This window comes from Pantherophis guttatus, chromosome 7 (genome assembly GCF_059756535.1).
Source record: "Pantherophis guttatus breed Tessera chromosome 7, ASM5975653v1, whole genome shotgun sequence".
NCBI classification, from domain to species: Eukaryota; Metazoa; Chordata; class Lepidosauria; order Squamata; family Colubridae; genus Pantherophis; species Pantherophis guttatus.
The window spans coordinates 45039381-45057516 of NC_142069.1; the positions used below are offsets into that span (position 1 = coordinate 45039381).

General features: G+C 35.6%; 1 protein-coding gene across 9 annotated transcripts in view; it reads left to right on the plus strand.

The window, feature by feature from the left end:
• KCNC2 (potassium voltage-gated channel subfamily C member 2) overlaps positions 1-16094 on the plus strand; it is a 79939-nt gene extending 63845 nt beyond the window's left edge. For 3 of the 9 annotated variants that reach the window (XM_034403737.2, XM_034403740.2, XM_034403738.3), the window contains exons 3-5: positions 6358-7282; positions 9898-10065; positions 12952-16094. In XM_034403737.2, the coding sequence (XP_034259628.1) occupies positions 6358-7282; positions 9898-10065; positions 12952-13085 (1227 nt within the window). In that variant the 3' untranslated portion in view covers positions 13086-16094. Of the gene's footprint in view, positions 1-6357; positions 7283-9897; positions 10066-11153; positions 11313-12951 lie in introns of all 9 variants that reach the window. The other 6 variants (XR_004588819.2, XM_034403744.2, XR_015728952.1 and 3 more) reach the window with 6 other exon arrangements.
• The last annotated feature ends 2042 nt before the right edge of the window (positions 16095-18136 follow it).

Consider the following 18136-nt stretch of genomic DNA (forward strand, 5'->3'; position numbering starts at 1 on the left):
GGGCTCTTATCTAGTTTAGAAGCTGTGGGTGTGTTGCGAGGTCGGAGCTGTCGCTTTTCTATGTTTGCTGCTGCTGACGTATGCTGGTTAGCCTGTAACTCTGTGTTGTGATTGGAGGACAGCAGTTTTTCTTCCTGCTTCTTCATCCTGGCTGTTTGGCTACGTGTTACCGGCCTAACTTTCTCAGGTTCTCTATTATTATCTGTCTGCTGTAAAGGGGAAAAGATTCTGGTAGGCATCACAGCACCCTTGATTGTTAGTTGAGTTCTCAGCCTGTCTTCTGGCTTGATCCTCTCTCTCTCCCTATTGCTAGCCACCCTCTGCAAAGAAGGAAGAATTCTGGCAGGCCTTACAACACCACTGGTTGCTTGTTGGAATCTCTGCCTCTCTTCTGATGTTAACACTCGAGTTTCTCTCAGTGCAGGTCCCCAAATACTTGATAACCTAGAGGCGTCGTCCCGTCTGTTCATATTCTGCGGCCTCTTTTCAATTTCGATGGCCTCCCTGATTATTGTTTTGTTGAGATTATTCTTTCGCCACTGTTCTGGTTTTATTAAAATCAATATTGTGTCCCGTGGCCTTCATGTGTTGTACCAAAGAAGAAGTTTGCTCTTCTTTCCTCACTGCATTTTTATGTTCTTCTAGATGTACACGTATTCGTCTATTTGTCTGTCCAATATAAGATGACTGACAGGAGGCACATGGCACTTTGTATATCCCCTGGTTTTCCAACTCAATTTTATCCTTAGGGTTTCTCACCATCATCAATATTTTTCTATCTGTACGGAACACTGTTTTTATTTTTTGTTTCCGTAATATCTTACAAATTTTGTCAGTGCTCCCTTTTATATAGGGGAGGACGGCTGTTCCCATATTCTGTTCTTCTTCTTGGGTTTTGCTCTGTCCTACTGTCCCTTGCTGGATTATAGTTCTAATTCTATTTTCGTGGAACCCATTTTCCGTTAATACTTCTGTGAGGGTCTTAAGCTCTGTTTGTACATGTGCCTCATCTGCTAGACGTTTAGTTCTAGTGATTAAAGTTTTTGCCACTGAACTTATTTGTGAGGGATGATGGTGTGAGTGTGCATTCAGGTAACGATTTGTATGTGTCTTCTTTTGGTAAACACTGTGTCCTAGGGTGCCATCACTTCTCTTATATATTAGTACATCTAGCAATGGGAGTTGATTTTCCTTCTCCATTTCCATAGTGAACTTTATCTTCGGGTGCATGTTATTCAAGTGTGCTAGAAAATTGTCTAGCTTGTCTTTTCCATGAGGCCAGATGACAAACATATCATCTACATAGCTGAGCCATAATTTTGGTTTATAGATAGTTTGTTCCAACGCTTTAATTTCAAATCCTTCCATGAACAGATTGGCAATAACTGGGGAGAGCGGTGACCCCATTGGTGCTCCTTGCATTTGTTTATATCTTTGCCCTCTGTACATGAAATAGGTGTTAGATAGGCAATACTCTGCCAATTCTATGATGTGGTTTGGTGGCTGGTATTTGTTTTTGATCATTGCTAGAGCTTCTGTAACAGGTACTTGGGTGAACAATGAGACCACATCGAAGCTTACAAGTAGGTCACCCTGCTCTATGCATTGGTTTCTCAGAATTTCTTTTTTTTTTAAATTAAAAAGTTTTATAGGATGTTTCTCAGAATTTCTATGAGATGATATGAGTTCTGCACATAGGAAGCAATTGATTCTGCAAATGGTTGTAGTTGTTTGGCTAAGTATCTAGCCAAGTTTTGTAGCGGAGAACCTATGGAGCTGACTATAGGTCTGAGGGGTATGCCCTCTTTATGTATTTTTGGGAGGCCATATAGTTTTGGACATTTCGATGACTTCTCTCTGGGAATGATTGTTTGTTGAACTCCTTTATCTATGGGACTGGCCTTTATATTGGTTTTGGTAGTTTTTTCTGAATATGTGGTTGGGTCAGTGCTTAGAGGTTTGTACGTAATGCCTTAGAGGAGCTCGAATAACTTTTTGTCATAATCTACCATATTCATTATCACCGTAGCATTGCCTTTGTCTGCGGGCAGTATGATTATACTATCATCCTTTCTTAGTTCCTGCAATGCTCTATATTCTTCCCTGGGCAGGTTACTTTTAGGGGGTTTACTGGTGCAAATAATGTTAGTAACCTCATGCCTAATCCTATCAGCATCCTCCGTGTTGAGTTTTGTTAAGCTGGCTTCCACCTCACATATCACTGTTTCTACAGGGATTCTCCTGAGCACCACTGCAAAATTAAAGCCTTTTGCTAAAACGCTTGTTTCTGCTGTAGTCAGCTCTCTGTTGGAGATGTTATAAACTACCTGTTTTAGATGGTGCTGTACTACTCTAGGGGGTCTCCCTTGATTTTCTAAGTACTCAAATTTCTTTTAGTGTCTATTGTTTTTGTAAAAGGTCTCAGTTTCAGCTCTCCAAGTGGCCAGTAGTTTTATTTTGTCCCACAGAATTGGGTGAACTGTGTTGCTTATTTTCAAATGCAAAGTTAATAAATCCTTATTTGTTTGATCTAATAAGAACCTTTTGTTATGGAGCTCATTTCTCAATAATGCCATTGCTGTTCTTCGTAAAATATGTTTGATAGAAGCAGACATCGGATGGAATTTAACTCTAAAACATGTTGGTATAACTCCTTCATCTCGTCAGCGACGTAAAAAACTTAGATCACATAATACTACAGCCCTCCTTGCTTCAAACTTTTCATAGATCCTAGTAAGATGGTACATTTCCTCCCCGTAGAGGTATGATATCTGTCTTCTTAAGTTTTCGCAAGGTGTGTATATGCAAAAAATTAAAATCTCAGATGTTTTCCCGCGTCATGTTAAATAAGTTAATTAAAATGTTTAAAATTCTGATTAAAATCCTAGCTTAAAATCTTCTACAGAGCACACTGCAAGGTCCTTTAAAACCTTAGCTAAAATCCTACCAGAACCTTAAAAGTTTTTCTTTATAGCAACGTTTCAACAGGCTCACAACCCTGTCATCTTCGGGCTCTTATCTAGTTTAGAAGCTGTGGGTGTGTTGCGAGGTTGGAGCTGTCGCTTTTCTATGTTTGCTGCTGCTGACGTATGCTGGTTAGCCTGTAACTCTGTGTTGTGATTGGAGGACAGCAGTTTTTCTTCCTGCTTCTTCATCCTGGCTGTTTGGCTACGTGTTACCGGCCTAACTTTCTCAGGTTCTCTATTATTATCTGTCTGCTGTAGAGGTTGTGAGCCTGTCGAAACGTTGCTATAAAGAAAAACTTTTAAGGTTCTGGTAGGATTTTAGCTAAGGTTTTAAAGGACCTTGCAGAGTGCTCTGTAAGGATTTTTAGAAAATTTTAAGCTAGGATTTTAACCAGAATTTTAAACATTTTAATTATATATATTTTAATTTAATTTTAGTTATATTTAATTTTTAATATATAATTTTATATATATATATAAAACACCAGTTTGGGGGTTCCTGCACTGGCTTTGAAATTCAAAATGCTGGCTTTAATCTTTCAAAAGATTAAATAGTTTCACCTTCATATATAATTGGCCCATCTTGTAAGCTTATCTTGGAAAAGGGTGTTTAAGAATCCCTCCATATTCACTCAATAGATTGGGAGGCTTTGGAACAGCCTTCTTTGAGATTCGGTAGACATCTGACCTTGATATAATTTAGGAAAACTGTAAAAGCAATATTTCTGCAGTCATCTGCATTTTTTTCTTTACTCTGCAAATACATTAACTGAATTTTAACAATGGCTTGTGAAGCCTGTGGTTGAAGGAGCATTGCATTATAATGGAAGGAAAATAGAAAAGGAGATCATGAGAATAGGAGGCACGTATTCAAGTATTCAAGTATTCAAAGATTACTGACTAATAAAGAAAAACATATTTATAAGAGCATCATAGCAGCTTATTGAAAATAAAGCTATTTACTAATTTCCTCAACATGGAACATGAAAATTATTGAATAATTGCTGAAAAAGTAATTCATAATGCCAAATGTCAGAAGTAAGTTAGCTAGTATGAGATTTTTCCAGTTCTTATAAAGAGTGAATTCAATCAGGTAAGGATTTTGGAACAGTACACAGATGGCACAACATGGCAAAGTGAACTGAATGTTGTGCTCTGTGCTATGCTGGGACTTGAAATGAATTAGGTTGATAATTGGCAAATTAATATAGTTTAAGAGAAGGATAATATGGCACATTTTCAACAATAATTCAATATTTTTAAAAAAAATTCTGTCAAATCTGCTAGAAGGTGTTAAGTTAGCTGTCTAAGGAGATTAAAAGAGCTATCATGGTTATATTACACTTGTCTGTTAGGTTTTTTTTTTAAAAAGAAAAACACATATGCTACTGGATAGTATATTTATTTATTGTTCTTAAAATAACATAGGGGAGAGAACCAGTTTATTACAAAAAATGGAAATTACAAATAATAAAGGAATGAAGAATGACAAATTAAGTCAAGAGCAAAATATAAATCAAAGAAGCAATTCAGAAAGAGCTCTGAACTACAGACAAATTCTACATGTTCTAAATAGCTTAAAATAGAGGAACTAGCTACTGTATAAAGAAGTGTAGAGTTACATTATTTTCTATCTCTAGGCAAGATTTCCAAACTTGGAAAATGATAATATTCACTCTTTACAGCTACATCTTGTAGCTGTAAGATGACCGTGGAAGCGAAAGGGTTAGTGTTTATAGCACTGTTAATCAATCTGAGATAAGATGCCATCCACATTCACTCTGAAGATCAAATTACAATAAAGACAACTTCTCCAACTTTTAAGAAAACACTCACTGCCAACTCTATTGTCCATAAGGCTAATGAAAGTCTAATATTTATGCAGAGTTTTCTAAACATAAGAGACTTTACAAATGATTTCCTAAATATGGGTGAACAGCCAATATAAAAGGCATGGTTATATTTTATTTGGTCAATAGGAACTAATGACTTTTTTTTAGCATATCACAATGGATCATCTTAATAATAGTCTGATGTTTTTGGATATTGCATCCTACTATAGATTGGCAAAAGGTATTTTAGGGAACTATATACATAATGAATCAAAGAGACCCACTATGCTGCATAGAATTATCTGCTTAGCTAGTAGTAATGATTGCAAAGGTTAAGCATTTAATTGCATTAAGTAATTAAGACTAGTGGAAGGCTCTAGTTTGAATTAATCCCTCCCTGCTTCTCCGGCTAATCAAGAATAATAAGAATGGTGAATTTCCATTCACCATTCCATTACTATCTATGATCAAGCAAAGTTGTATCTTGAGGGACTTGAGCTTGCAATAATAATTCCCCTTTTTGAAAAAATAGCATTTGGGTAGTTTGGATAAATTTATAAATAAATTTATTAAATAAGTTTGTGTTTCTAGAGCTATAAGTAGAAAACATGCTGGAAAAGACAATGGCAAACTTAACATCAGCAAAAAAGCCTTGTGACTTCATGATTGTGTCCATATAGTCAGTAGACATTGAGCTCCATTCAAGATCATCTTTACTTTATCTTTTACTTAAAGATGGAATATATTATCAAACCCCAAATAAATATTAAATTTGATTCCACACGTGAGAACATTTTTCTCCTTGCGACTTTGTCCCACTGTTTTTTTGTCAGCTAGAGAAAGAAAGTATATAATACTAGACTTTAACATTTATCCTAGTTCCATTACATGGAGTAAAATTGCAAGCCCTTCCAACAAAACTTCCAAAGAAAAAGGATAATTTTGGGTCATTTGGGAAAGAATGAAGATTCAGTCCTGTAAATATTCTACTATGCCATAAGCTTCAGTAAATTTAATAAAAGACATGACTGTACGTATATAATATTGCATTACTGCTTAAATGTCGATTTGCTTAAGTACATTGCCAGAAACAAGTATTTTCTTACTATTTGCAGATATACATGTCAGCCACCTACATGCATACATATCATGTTCTTTTCAATCCATGTTGTGTAAAATGCAGAAAGAAGTAGCATGGAAATCAAAAGCACAAAATAAAAAAAGGAAGGGAAATGTGTCTTGCACCACAGAATTCACTATAACTATCCCATACTTTTCTATCCATTGTTTTTTATTCTTTAAACTTGTCAGTGCTTCTTGAGAATGTTAGTAATGTCTTCTTTGGCAAATAGATGCTACATAAATTAAGTAAAATTAATTAATATCAATAATAACCCAGATGACATATATCCTGTTCTACATTATAGCCCTTTCATTTATAATACTTAATTATTAATTAAGGCAAGTTAAGGCAAAGGTTCTAATTGTAATATTGTTGGGGACCATTTTTGGATTTTACTGTCTTTTTCTAATGTATTTTCCTTTCCTTTCCTTTACAGTTCATTGCTTTTGCCTCTTTATTCTTCATCCTACTCTCGATTACCACCTTTTGCCTGGAAACCCATGAAGCGTTTAATACCATCAAAAATAAAACAGAACCTATCAAAGGTAGCGAGCCAGTTCTGCAGTATGAAATAGAGACAGATCCAGCTCTAACATATGTCGAAGGAGTCTGTGTGGTGTGGTTTACATTTGAGTTTTTAGTCCGTGTTGTTTTTTCACCCAACAAACGTGAATTCATAAAAAATCTCTTGAATATCATTGACTTTGTGGCAATTTTGCCTTTCTATCTAGAAGTGGGTCTGAGTGGGCTCTCCTCTAAAGCTGCTAAGGATGTGCTTGGTTTCCTCAGGGTGGTGAGGTTTGTGAGAATATTGCGAATCTTCAAGCTCACTCGACATTTTGTTGGCCTCAGGGTGCTTGGTCATACACTCCGTGCAAGCACCAATGAGTTTTTGCTGCTGATAATATTTTTGGCATTAGGAGTATTGATATTTGCCACCATGATCTATTACGCTGAGCGAATAGGTGCCAAACCCAATGACCCATCAGCTAGTGAACATACAGAGTTCAAAAACATTCCAATTGGGTTTTGGTGGGCTGTAGTCACCATGACTACTCTTGGATATGGAGACATGTATCCAAAGACTTGGTCAGGCATGCTAGTGGGTGCTCTGTGTGCTTTAGCTGGAGTGCTGACCATAGCCATGCCTGTGCCTGTTATTGTCAACAATTTTGGAATGTACTATTCTCTGGCCATGGCGAAACAGAAGCTTCCAAGAAAGAGAAAGAAGCACATCCCACCTGCTCCTCAGGCAAGGTCCCCTACATTTTGCAAGACAGACTTGAATATGGCCTGCAATAGCACACAGGGAGAAGTCTGTCTTGGCAAAGACAACCGGCTGATGGAACATAATAAATCAGGTAGGACACAATTCCAGATGCATGTCTGGTATGTCTGGCAATATAAAGAATGAAAAAACATTTAAACTTTCTTCAGCTGAAAGAGATAGATCATACACTTCTCCCTTCAACTACTATTTGTGTGCCAGTCCCATAAATGGCAAAGTAGCTAGATCTTGGATCTGTGAATTGATTTCTATATAGTGTTTGCTAAATGTATTCTTAATGCTAAGTTGCTTTTTGTTCCCCATTTTTCTTTTCTAGTGGTGGCTTCCTCTCTTTTTGCTTATTGCATTGTACAGGTGTTTAGTTCATGCATGCTTGTGCTATGCAACTGTGCCTTCATTCTGTTGAATTTTTATCTTATGTAATGTTTCCCTTGTTTGCTGGTGTTACAAAATACTAGCAGAATCTTTACATTACTTAAACATAGGTTAGCTTAGGTTGTCCTATCCCAAATGAGTGGCTTTGAGGTCTTTGAACTTCATACACTACTGAAGCCAAAGCTTTCTGAGAGTTAAGGATTCATGGATCTTAAGAAGGTCTAATTCTAGGCTGGTCTAATTTACATCTAATGGAACAAATAATCATATAACAATGTGTTTTCTAGATTACAATAATAGTATCATTTCATAACTTAGAACAGGTAGTAATTTCTCCAATATTCAGAGAGCAAAATATTTTTTATAATAGTTTGAAAATTCTATAAGAATAATGACATCTTTTGTCTATTTAAGTTTCACTTCACTTGTTATCCTTGACCTAGGAAACAAATATAAACTAAATTTAAGTTAAGATCAGTAAGAAATCTATTTAGTTTGGATTAGGATCTAAACTTAAAAGTACCTTATATTAAGTAGACTAAAGTATGAATGCTACAAGATTGTCATTTAGAATTGTCTAAAGTAAATAATCCATAGAGACTTTTCATAATGTTATTAACACTGTGATCTTCCAGGTGTTTGTTTGGATATAAATACTGATAAATTCAGTGGAACTTTCTTTCAACCAATTGTCTTTCAAATAATAAAAGTGCAATCCTTTAGATATAATTTTAATAAATCTGATACGTAAATGCACACACACACATACAGAGTTTAAAAAATGTAGGAAAGAAGAAACAATATTTATGTTTCATGAGCTTCCTCTATCATATCGTAACATGGAGAAGGCACAGTTTGCAAGTGAGTAGGATAATGGATTCTGGTAAGGGGAGACTAGGGGAAATGAAACATGATGATCAGAGCTGAAATTTATATATTTTTTTCAAATGTCTATATGTTCCTCAGTTTCCACTGCTATCAATAAAATAGCTCTATCATATTAATATATTGCATAATAATATTATTTTTAGTGCAAAGAGGTTAATGAAAAGGTTTAAATATTAAAAAACTACAGTCTTCCCCGACAAGTTTTTCTTGAAATCTGATTTATACCCTATAATTTCCAAATAAAATGGCTTTATCTTGGGAGCACCATGATTGGAGAAGATAGCTTAGCCTTTTCTTTAAATATCAACTATTCCAGAGTCCTTGAATACAGATTTGTGTTTGAAAAGGAGCCAGTATAGAAAATAATCTAATTAATGTGTTATTAAGAAGATAGGGAAGCTTTATGAAGGGAGAATGTGTAGTGTTAGCAGATTGTTAACCAACAACCTAGAAAAACCAAACATTTCCTTTTGAGCTGCAGAATTTGAGGCAGAGGGAACCTAGACGTATCTGTTAAAACAGCGAAAGATTTATACGATCTGAAGAGATTAAAACAGCAGATTTCTGTGAATTGCTAAGGACCACTAGCTGATTGTCTACCATATAAACCTTGCAACATATTGTACCTATACAATTTGGGACTTACCTGCTGAATTTAGCACTAGCCTAATTGCAGGTTGATTAATGCCTTCCTGCTTTTGCTGCCCTATGAATATTTTACAAAGTAATACATTTATCAACATCTTACAGATGATGGGCTCACAAGCTGCATTTAAATTTGTGACTTACAATCTCTACTGAAGAACATTAAGTTACTCATTAGTGTCTTAGTCTACCATTATGCTGAGTGACAGATGGGCCTCAGACTGCAGGTGTTGCATATGTAAAAGCAATAGTGAAGTGTTAGAAAACAGAGCTGTGGACATTATGTAGCCTATCTTGTGTAATATACTGTCTCACTGCCACAACTGTAGAAAGATAGTCTAGCCTAGTCTCAGTGGTTTTCCTCATGAGATTGTCACCAACTTTATTTTAAGCAGCAAAATATCTTGGATGAACCTGGAAGAATTCCCTAATTATTAATTATCAAATGTAGAAATATAACATCTGCTGTTAATGCCAATTGATTTCTTTGAGTAGTGAATGAAATGCTATAGTAACAACATTTGCTGTATTTTTTAAATACCGAAGATACTGAGGCAATATATAATACTGAAGGCAGCATCCATCTACATGGCCAGTTTGTTTGTTCCTTAGGAAATCATAGATTTTCAGCTTTATGAGCAACATTTTTTTTCATTTCATAACTTACTATTACTTATTCTTCTTTTCCACCTTCAATAGTAAGAGTATAAGGCAAGTTATTTGTGATGTCTCATTTATTCATTGGCTATATGATGTAAATGGGCGTGGTGCTTTGACCAGTGTTATCAGGTGAAGACAGTACAGAAAGTGAGCAGCCATTGTCACCAATGGAAAGGCCCCCACCAATCAGACGCTCTAGCACCAGAGACAAAAACAGAAGAGGGGGAACATGTTTTCTACTGACAGCAGGTGATTACCCATGTGCTACTGATGGAGGGATCAGGAAAGGTATGGATTCTTTCATTAGACTATAAATTTTATCACTATTCTTCTGAACAAATGATCCTGGAATAAAGCAGATGTGAATACATGCTATAGGAAATACTATAGTCAGCATTTTTCCTTCATATTTTCTTTGTTGTCCCTTTCTTGTTTCGTATTAGAAATGTCTTTGGCTCATTAATTCATTGAAAAATATGTCATTGTTTCATTCATGATTTCATTTGTCTACCTGAAAGAATATAGATGTAGCTTAGACCATTTTCATTAAATCGCTTTCTAAACAATTAGAAATTGCTGTGGGATAATTTAAATGTAAATCTGTTACTATTGTAATTTAGCTTATGCTGTACAACAGGGGTGTCAAACTCATGTTGTCACAGTGTCGTCATGTGATGTATCAGGACTTTTCCCCCCTTTGCTAAACCGGGCATGGACATGGCCAGCGTGTGACGCATCTGGCCCACGGGCCGTGAGTTTGACAGCCCTGCTGTAGGAGGATGGTTTCATTAACTCTGAGGTAGATAAAACCAAGTTCTGAAAAAGAAATAGAAATTTTAAGGTACTATTTTTTTACAAAGTGTTTGTATTGAAAGAAGGAACATGGTTACCCAAAGCCACTAAATTAAGGATAGTTCCACTATGTTGAATAGAAAATTGCTTCAGCTACACCGGTGTTATTACATTTTTCCCCTGCAGCAAACCAATGAAAGTTCAATGGCATGCCTAGGTCACATGCATCTTTGAATCACAATCCAATCTTTAAACCCCTTCTCCCCAAAAGGTTATTTATTGCTTTATTTATTTAAAAAAATTAAATACCACTTTGCACTAGGATCTGGAAGCAGTATTTGAAAATCCATATCCACTTTTGTTCACAGTTTTCCATAACATATGGCATTTTAATATACACTTTTTATTACTGTACTTAGTTGTTAATGTAAATTCCCCAAGAAATCATTTTTAAAACAAATTTCCATGTGCTATTCTTTATTTCATAAATTTCCCAAGTACTTTTTAAAATGTACATTTCCTTAATATTTATGTAAGTACCCCTTTTTGTATGCAACATTCAGAAACATAACACTCTTTTTCAGATGCATCTTTCACAAACAAATGGAATTTTTATGCGGATTTTTGACCAGAGAAAGATGAACACTAGCGGACTCAGTTCAGTGCTACTGTCTTTATTGCAACAGAGTCCATACTGGGGAATCTTGCAAATCTGCTCCCACAGATTTCTTTTACATCCCTAGGTATGTCATCCGTATTTTATGTGTTTGTTGTGGGAAACCCTGGTGTATTTGCAGCAATTATGGGTGCTATCTTAAAGGAATGTTGCTTTTGAGATCAAATAGCATTTGTATTTCTATTCATCTCATTCTCTACAGTTCCTATTGACTAGATAACCCACATAGTTAATTTATAGACCAAGAGCAGGAAGTTTTGGACCGTGTCCAACCTCTGCTGTGGAAACTCACGGTCATTCTATCTCAAGCCAACCTATCTTAGAGGATTGTGGTTATGAGGAGAAATTTCAGAAAGGAATAGTGTGTATTTTGCTTTGATACCCCAGAGAAAAGGAATGATATAAATTTAACAAAAAATAAGGAATACATAATTGTTTACATAAGAGTAAGATTACATTATAGCTAAAGAGACTATTACTACACATTTTATGAAAGTCATAAGAATTATCATATTTATTTTGTGTATAATTCAGTTACAATATATATTTTAGTTGCTTCGCAATGGATTCTTTATAAAATAAGTGGAATTTATTCCCAGCTAAATTTATATGAAATTGTAATCCAAATAAGAATGGCATTTTGTGTATATTGCATTTACCTGAGAATTAGTTGCTTTGATAAAGAATTCATTGCTGCTTCAACCTAGATCAATCATACTTAATGAAGTAGGCCACAGACTAAACTTGTTTAGCAAATTCATGATTCACATATGTCGAAACTATACAGTTTGTGAAATATTGGGTGACTCCTTCGCTATCACCTTTGCCCAATTCACATGGGGCATAGATTTTAGTGCTGGAGCTTAAATTAGTAAACTCTAGTTTAGATAAGATAATACAACAGTATCCTATTACCAGTGAAGGAGGAGCGAGCACCTAGCCTAATGCTTACTTCTAACATGGTTTTATGATCTATCAAAAGAGAGTTTCTATAACTCTAGATGTAATGATTACTTAATAACATCTAAATACTGCTCATTTTAGTGTCCTAAGTGCGCACTCACTCTTTATTTTTTATATAGCCATTAGAAAACTTTAATACTATGATTTTACTGAATAATTAAACACTAAAAATATACACATATTTTAATAAATTTCAAATCTTGTAAATATTTCAAATATATCAAATTTTAAATAGTATTAAATGTATGATGTTGAATGCCTGATCGGAACACTTTTGCATATGGAGCGATTTAACAAAATAAATGTAACCTCTGGCGTTACAAATAAAAAAAATAGGCTTCATGAATATAGGTATAGAATGTTCTAGGTCACAGAACTAGTTTAGTATCACTATACTTATCAATAAAATTCCACTGATGCATTCTGATTGCTGGATGGGGAAAACTGTTCTATAACTATGATACTGACTTACATTATAAGAGAGCCAGTTACACTATTTCTTTTAAATATCATTGATGAAACCGAGACATAGCAAGTATATGCCAGTGGTCTTTGCACTTAAAATGTACAGAAAATATAAGTTTTATTGATAAGTATAGTGGCATCTTATCTTTTTGTCTATTATTTAAGAAAACATTAGGACTTTTTATAGGCATCCATTGAAAACATATTATTACATTGCATTGTGTTGTTTGCCTATTTTCTGACTGAACTCAACTAATGTCTGCATTTTCTCATGAAAGGCTATGAAAAATCCAGAAGTTTAAACAACATAACTGGCATGGCAGGCAATGCCTTGAGACTGTCTCCTGTAATATCACCTTACAGCTCACCTTGTCTAAGACGCTCTCGATCTCCAATCCCATCTATCTTGTAAACCAGAGGCTATAAGTTGATTACATTTCTGCAATTTAAATGCTGCTTATTAATTAACGGAATAGCTATAGCATTAACCAAGTTCTATTGACAGAAGTATAAATCTGTGTTATACTTGTTAGTGTCCAGCAAAAGCACTTGGATAGCTGGATATCCTAATTTTGCTTGTAAGATCCTCTAAAGTACAGTAGCTTTGTTTTCTCTTCACCGCTATTGTCCTACATTACCACAGCAATAAAAAAAAAAAACCTGAACAATGTAAATAAATGACCATATTTTCAGGGAGATATATTTAAATAAATGTGCTTCCATTGATAATTATTCCATTGAACCTTCATTTCTTGTGATTCCAACCTGTTCTGAATATGTCTGAGATCTTGTCATAATTGCATAGGGTGTGACTTCCGTCTAATCATGTTCATTGACCATTCTGTTTCCATTTTCTGAAATCCATCTTGCAGATTAATTGGAATCATAGATGACCTAAGACTGTGTAGATTTGTTGTTGTTTTTAATTGTACCATCTTATTGAAATCAGAGCGATGTTCGATGGGTCTGCATGTGGGATTGGGTAGTTTGTGTTTATTTTGGTTCTCTTTGATTTATTTTAAGTTTTTTTTCCAAAAATGTTATTTCTTGATTGATTTATTTTGGTACTGGGTTAATATATCAGAGTTCTGAATATTTCCGGTTGTTTGCACACAGATAACTGCAAAGAGGTTGTCATTACTGGGTACACGCAAGGAGAGGCCAGATCTCTTTCTTAATGGCTTGGGGAAGGCACAAAACATGAAAGAAAGGTAAACACAATCCAGGCTTGCAATATTAAGTTAGCAAGTGCTGCTTGGTAGTGCAGTCATTTGTCTTCTCCAGAATTCTTCAACATTTTCAGATGCAGAGCACCAAGTAAAGATATATATATTTATAAAGATATATATATCTATATATCTATATATAGATACATATATCTATATAACTATATATAGATATATATATATATAGTTTGGGTTTGTCATAGCTGTAAGAGGATAATAGTTTCAAAATGGGGTTTTGACCAGCCTTAAACCTCTAACGCTAAGGCTTTCACAATTTATTTGTCAATGTTTCTTTATTTTTTTTCTTTAAATGCTTTGTCTTGTGTGTTGTGTTACTGTTTTTCTGTCTGTATTTTTCATCTGTCTTCATGTTCCACAGTTGCCTTCTTCAAAGCTGCTCTTTTCATGTAAGTTTCCTTCCCCCACTTTTTGATACATGTATCTATGCATATGCTAAGTATAGCTTAATAAATGGCCACTTCCTTAACATTTTTCAAAAGGTGGGATTTAGCAATGGTTTTGTCATTTCATTAGGATTGCTGCTTCAATCCCACATTTTTACAATCTGCATTCATCTTTATGTTCAAATTTTATTCTCTATAATTGCTTTTTCTTTATAATAAAAACAAGGTAACATGGTTTAAGCAACATCATGAACTTAGTTGCAGATATGAAGTTTTGGGCTGGTGAGGAAAAACACCCAACAATGTGAAAGAGTTAAAAATCTAAAGTTTTAAAAAAAGTATTATAAGAGATAGTTCAGATTGTTGAAAATTCCCAGATTTTTGTATGTTTAGGATTGCTAGGAAAACAGATGTATCTAAACATGTAACATTCTTTGCATAAGATGCATGTTATATAAAAATGTACAAGGTTGTATTTGAATACTAATATTTCTTATATATGGAGATGTACATTCTGTTTTGGTAATAGCACTTGCAGATATAGCTGTACAGTACATATGTTTAATATGAAAATAGATTCATCAAGAAATTAATATCTGATGCTGCTATTATTGGCTACAGTGTTATACAGAATTTATCATGGATTTTTGACTGCTGAAAAAGGGACAATGGAATTTAGCCATACCAAGGACTGTACTGGAAAGAGTTTGCTCCTCCTGAATGGGCCCTGATCATCACCTAACGCCTTGAAGAGATTCTTCTAATTTCCTATGGAAGTCGAGCTTGTTATGAGGATTAAGGACCAATTTTAACAGCTGCTGCCAGCAGATGCAGTTATTAGTCACTATTGATGAGTCAACTGTAAATAAGATGTGTGTGCATGGAATATCAGCTTTAGACGTCTACACCAAGGGATGCTGCATCTCTGAAACCCCATGAAAAAAGACCAACACAACTCTTTGTGTATTCTTCTTGGTCACTACAACAGGCCATACTGTGGATCATAAAAGGCACACAATTTAACAATAGTGATGTTAACACATATGTTTCCTCATAGCAACTGTATTTTTGCAAAGTTTGTAACTTAAGAACATCAATGTCATAGGATTTTTCAAGAAGTCTTTGCACTCTCAGTTTGCTGTTTCTATATTTTTATGAATCCTTGTGAATGTGCCAAGAGATGGTTTAGTTTTGATCTGGATCAGAGATGTGTGAATGTAGGTGAAAGTAGTAAACTGAAGAAAAAAATCACAGACTTCGCCAGAATTGTATAGATGCTTTTTGTTGTTGTTTTGATTTACTTCATTGTTACCTCATAGGTATTGAAAGAAATAAAATATGGGCAGTTAAATATATTATAGTTTTTTTATTGAAATGATCACAAAATATTAGTAAATATAAAGTAGAAAATATGAAATAGATCTTAAAATGTATATTTTGCATAACAGAGAGATTCTTTACTTTTTTGTGATTTTTGTGATAAAATTGTTCTAGTCTATTCAACGTCTATGATGCTTTGTTGCCAGGTACTGTGTGATAACCTATGTTCTCTCCCTACTGTTTAATAAGACCTTCTCTAGAAACTGTTTGTCACCCTATTTTGAATGTAAGAACGTTTCCCACATATGAAACTCTGTATTGTGGACCTTTTTGTGAAGCTGTCAAAAGGTGCATGCAGAAGCCTGGTGGAAGCCAGTGGCCATGTAACTAACCAAAATGGAAAATAAAATGCAAAAGATCTTGGGGAGGACGTTGGAACACAACTCATAAAGTTGCTCATATTTTCTTTTCTCTACTGTTTCCTTTTTCTTGTCCCTTCTTTAGTTTAAGCAGTATTTGGTCATTCTGATTATAGTGAGTATCTTTTACACAGATTATTTCAGGATGAAATCAGTGTCCCATAAAACAAGAGGACAAATGCATGAATGAAGAGAGACAATGCTGTAGTGCATCTCTCTTTTAATTACAACCAGTCTGTTACCTCTGAAACAAATTGTTTCCTTCTCTAAATTGTGTTCTAATTCTATACAGTTCATTACACTGCAATCCTATACATATATCAAATACATAGCAACTACTTTCAGTGATACTTAGTAAGACTATAGTATTATACAGGGATGGGTTATAATTTTTTTTACTACCGGTTCTGTGGGTGTAGCTTATTTTGTGGGTGTGGCTTGATGGTCATGTGACAATTATTTAGGATTTAGCAGAGGTACTGGTCTACCAGGCTTTTAACGGCTTGAAGAGCTGTACCAATCTACCCATTTATTTTTGCAGGCACTTGATCTACTCATGTATTTTTGCAGGCAGTGGTCTACCCATTTATTTTTGCAGGTACCGGTCTACCCATTTATTTTTGCAGGCACCGGTCTACTCATTTGTTTTCTTTTAACACTGATCAGCTGTAGGGCGGCCCTTTGAAGCCCGGCAGCAAGAGTTTAAACAGTTTTTTTCCCTCTAGCCATCAGCAGGGATTCGGGAGGCAGCAATAGATTGGGAATGGGGCCAAATAAAAGGTAAGAATAACACAGGGAGTGGATGAGGGGGTGGGGGGGTGGGGGGCAGAACCGGTTCGGTGACATCATATCACCGCTACCGGCTCAGTGGAACCGGGCCGAACCGGGAGGAACCCACCACTGGTATTATAATTCTCATAAAATATTTTCATATTCAGTGCTTTACTTAACTGTGGAACAACTATCAAAGAGGTTTATTTCTATATGCTTTTCAAGAAATTGTTTATATCCATATATATTTCCTTTTATGTAAGAAGAAGTCTAAAGGAATACCACTATCCTTTTGTTTTGGTCGCTGGGGCAGGCTTCTCGGTTGTCTTGACTTTGATGTCCAGAGAGGGTTGCAATTTGGTTCCAATTGGACTGCTGGTTCCTGGAGTTCCCTTGGTGGGGGCAAGTTCTGCCCTGCTCTGGATCACCTGGAGCAGGCTCTCTTCGAATAGTCTGCCCTCTGCCATGGTAGCCTGAGTTTCTCTCCATGTACCCCAGGTGTCGGGGAGTGAATGGAGAGCTCAGGAATCCTGGTCGTTTTGATTAGTTTCAAAACTAAGAGAGTTGGCTTGCCGTCAGGGTTCTGACCGATGCCCTAATTAAATCATGAGCCTCAAGCCAAGCTTCAAAAGAAATCCAGTTATTTATTAGGAACTTTATTCACAAATTAAGTGAAGCCAACTCTGACCTCACTTAATTCGTGCCTTGGCTCTGACACTGTTTACCCCTCCCCCGAAGGTGTGTCATCTGTCACATTTCCCAACGAAACAATTTCGCGGATTGTAGAAGTTACTCTGTCTGGTCACTGTGGGTCACCCTGGAGATGACCTTGACATTGCCGTCTGAAATGTGCTTTGTTTTAACTGAAATACAAGTTCCTCGATGCAGCTGCGAGGCTCAATTCCCCATCCCCCTGCCTATGGCAACTTGAGGGCAGGTCAGGAATGCTTCGTGAGTTGACAGGTTGCTCATTCAGATCTTATGTGTGTTGAATAGGAGGGGTTTTTTTTTGCAGTTATGTCAGGCTCAACCCCAAAGATAACACAGCAAAAACCAATTGAGTCCAATCGTTTACTTGCTTACACCTAACGGACAGAATCTTGCCAAACTAAAGTTATAACTTTCTAACCAAGATATATCCTGAGAAATTCCAGGTTTGTCTACCATGAACCTTTTCCCCCTAGATTGGACTGTGCATTCTCTTAATTTAGGTTTCTTTTTGATGGAATGTACTCTCTCCTCCTTGTGAAAGCTCTATGCTTCCAAAATGCCATTGCTTCTTGCCAGGGAATTGTGCAGCAGATGTCCAAATGAAGTCAGAGA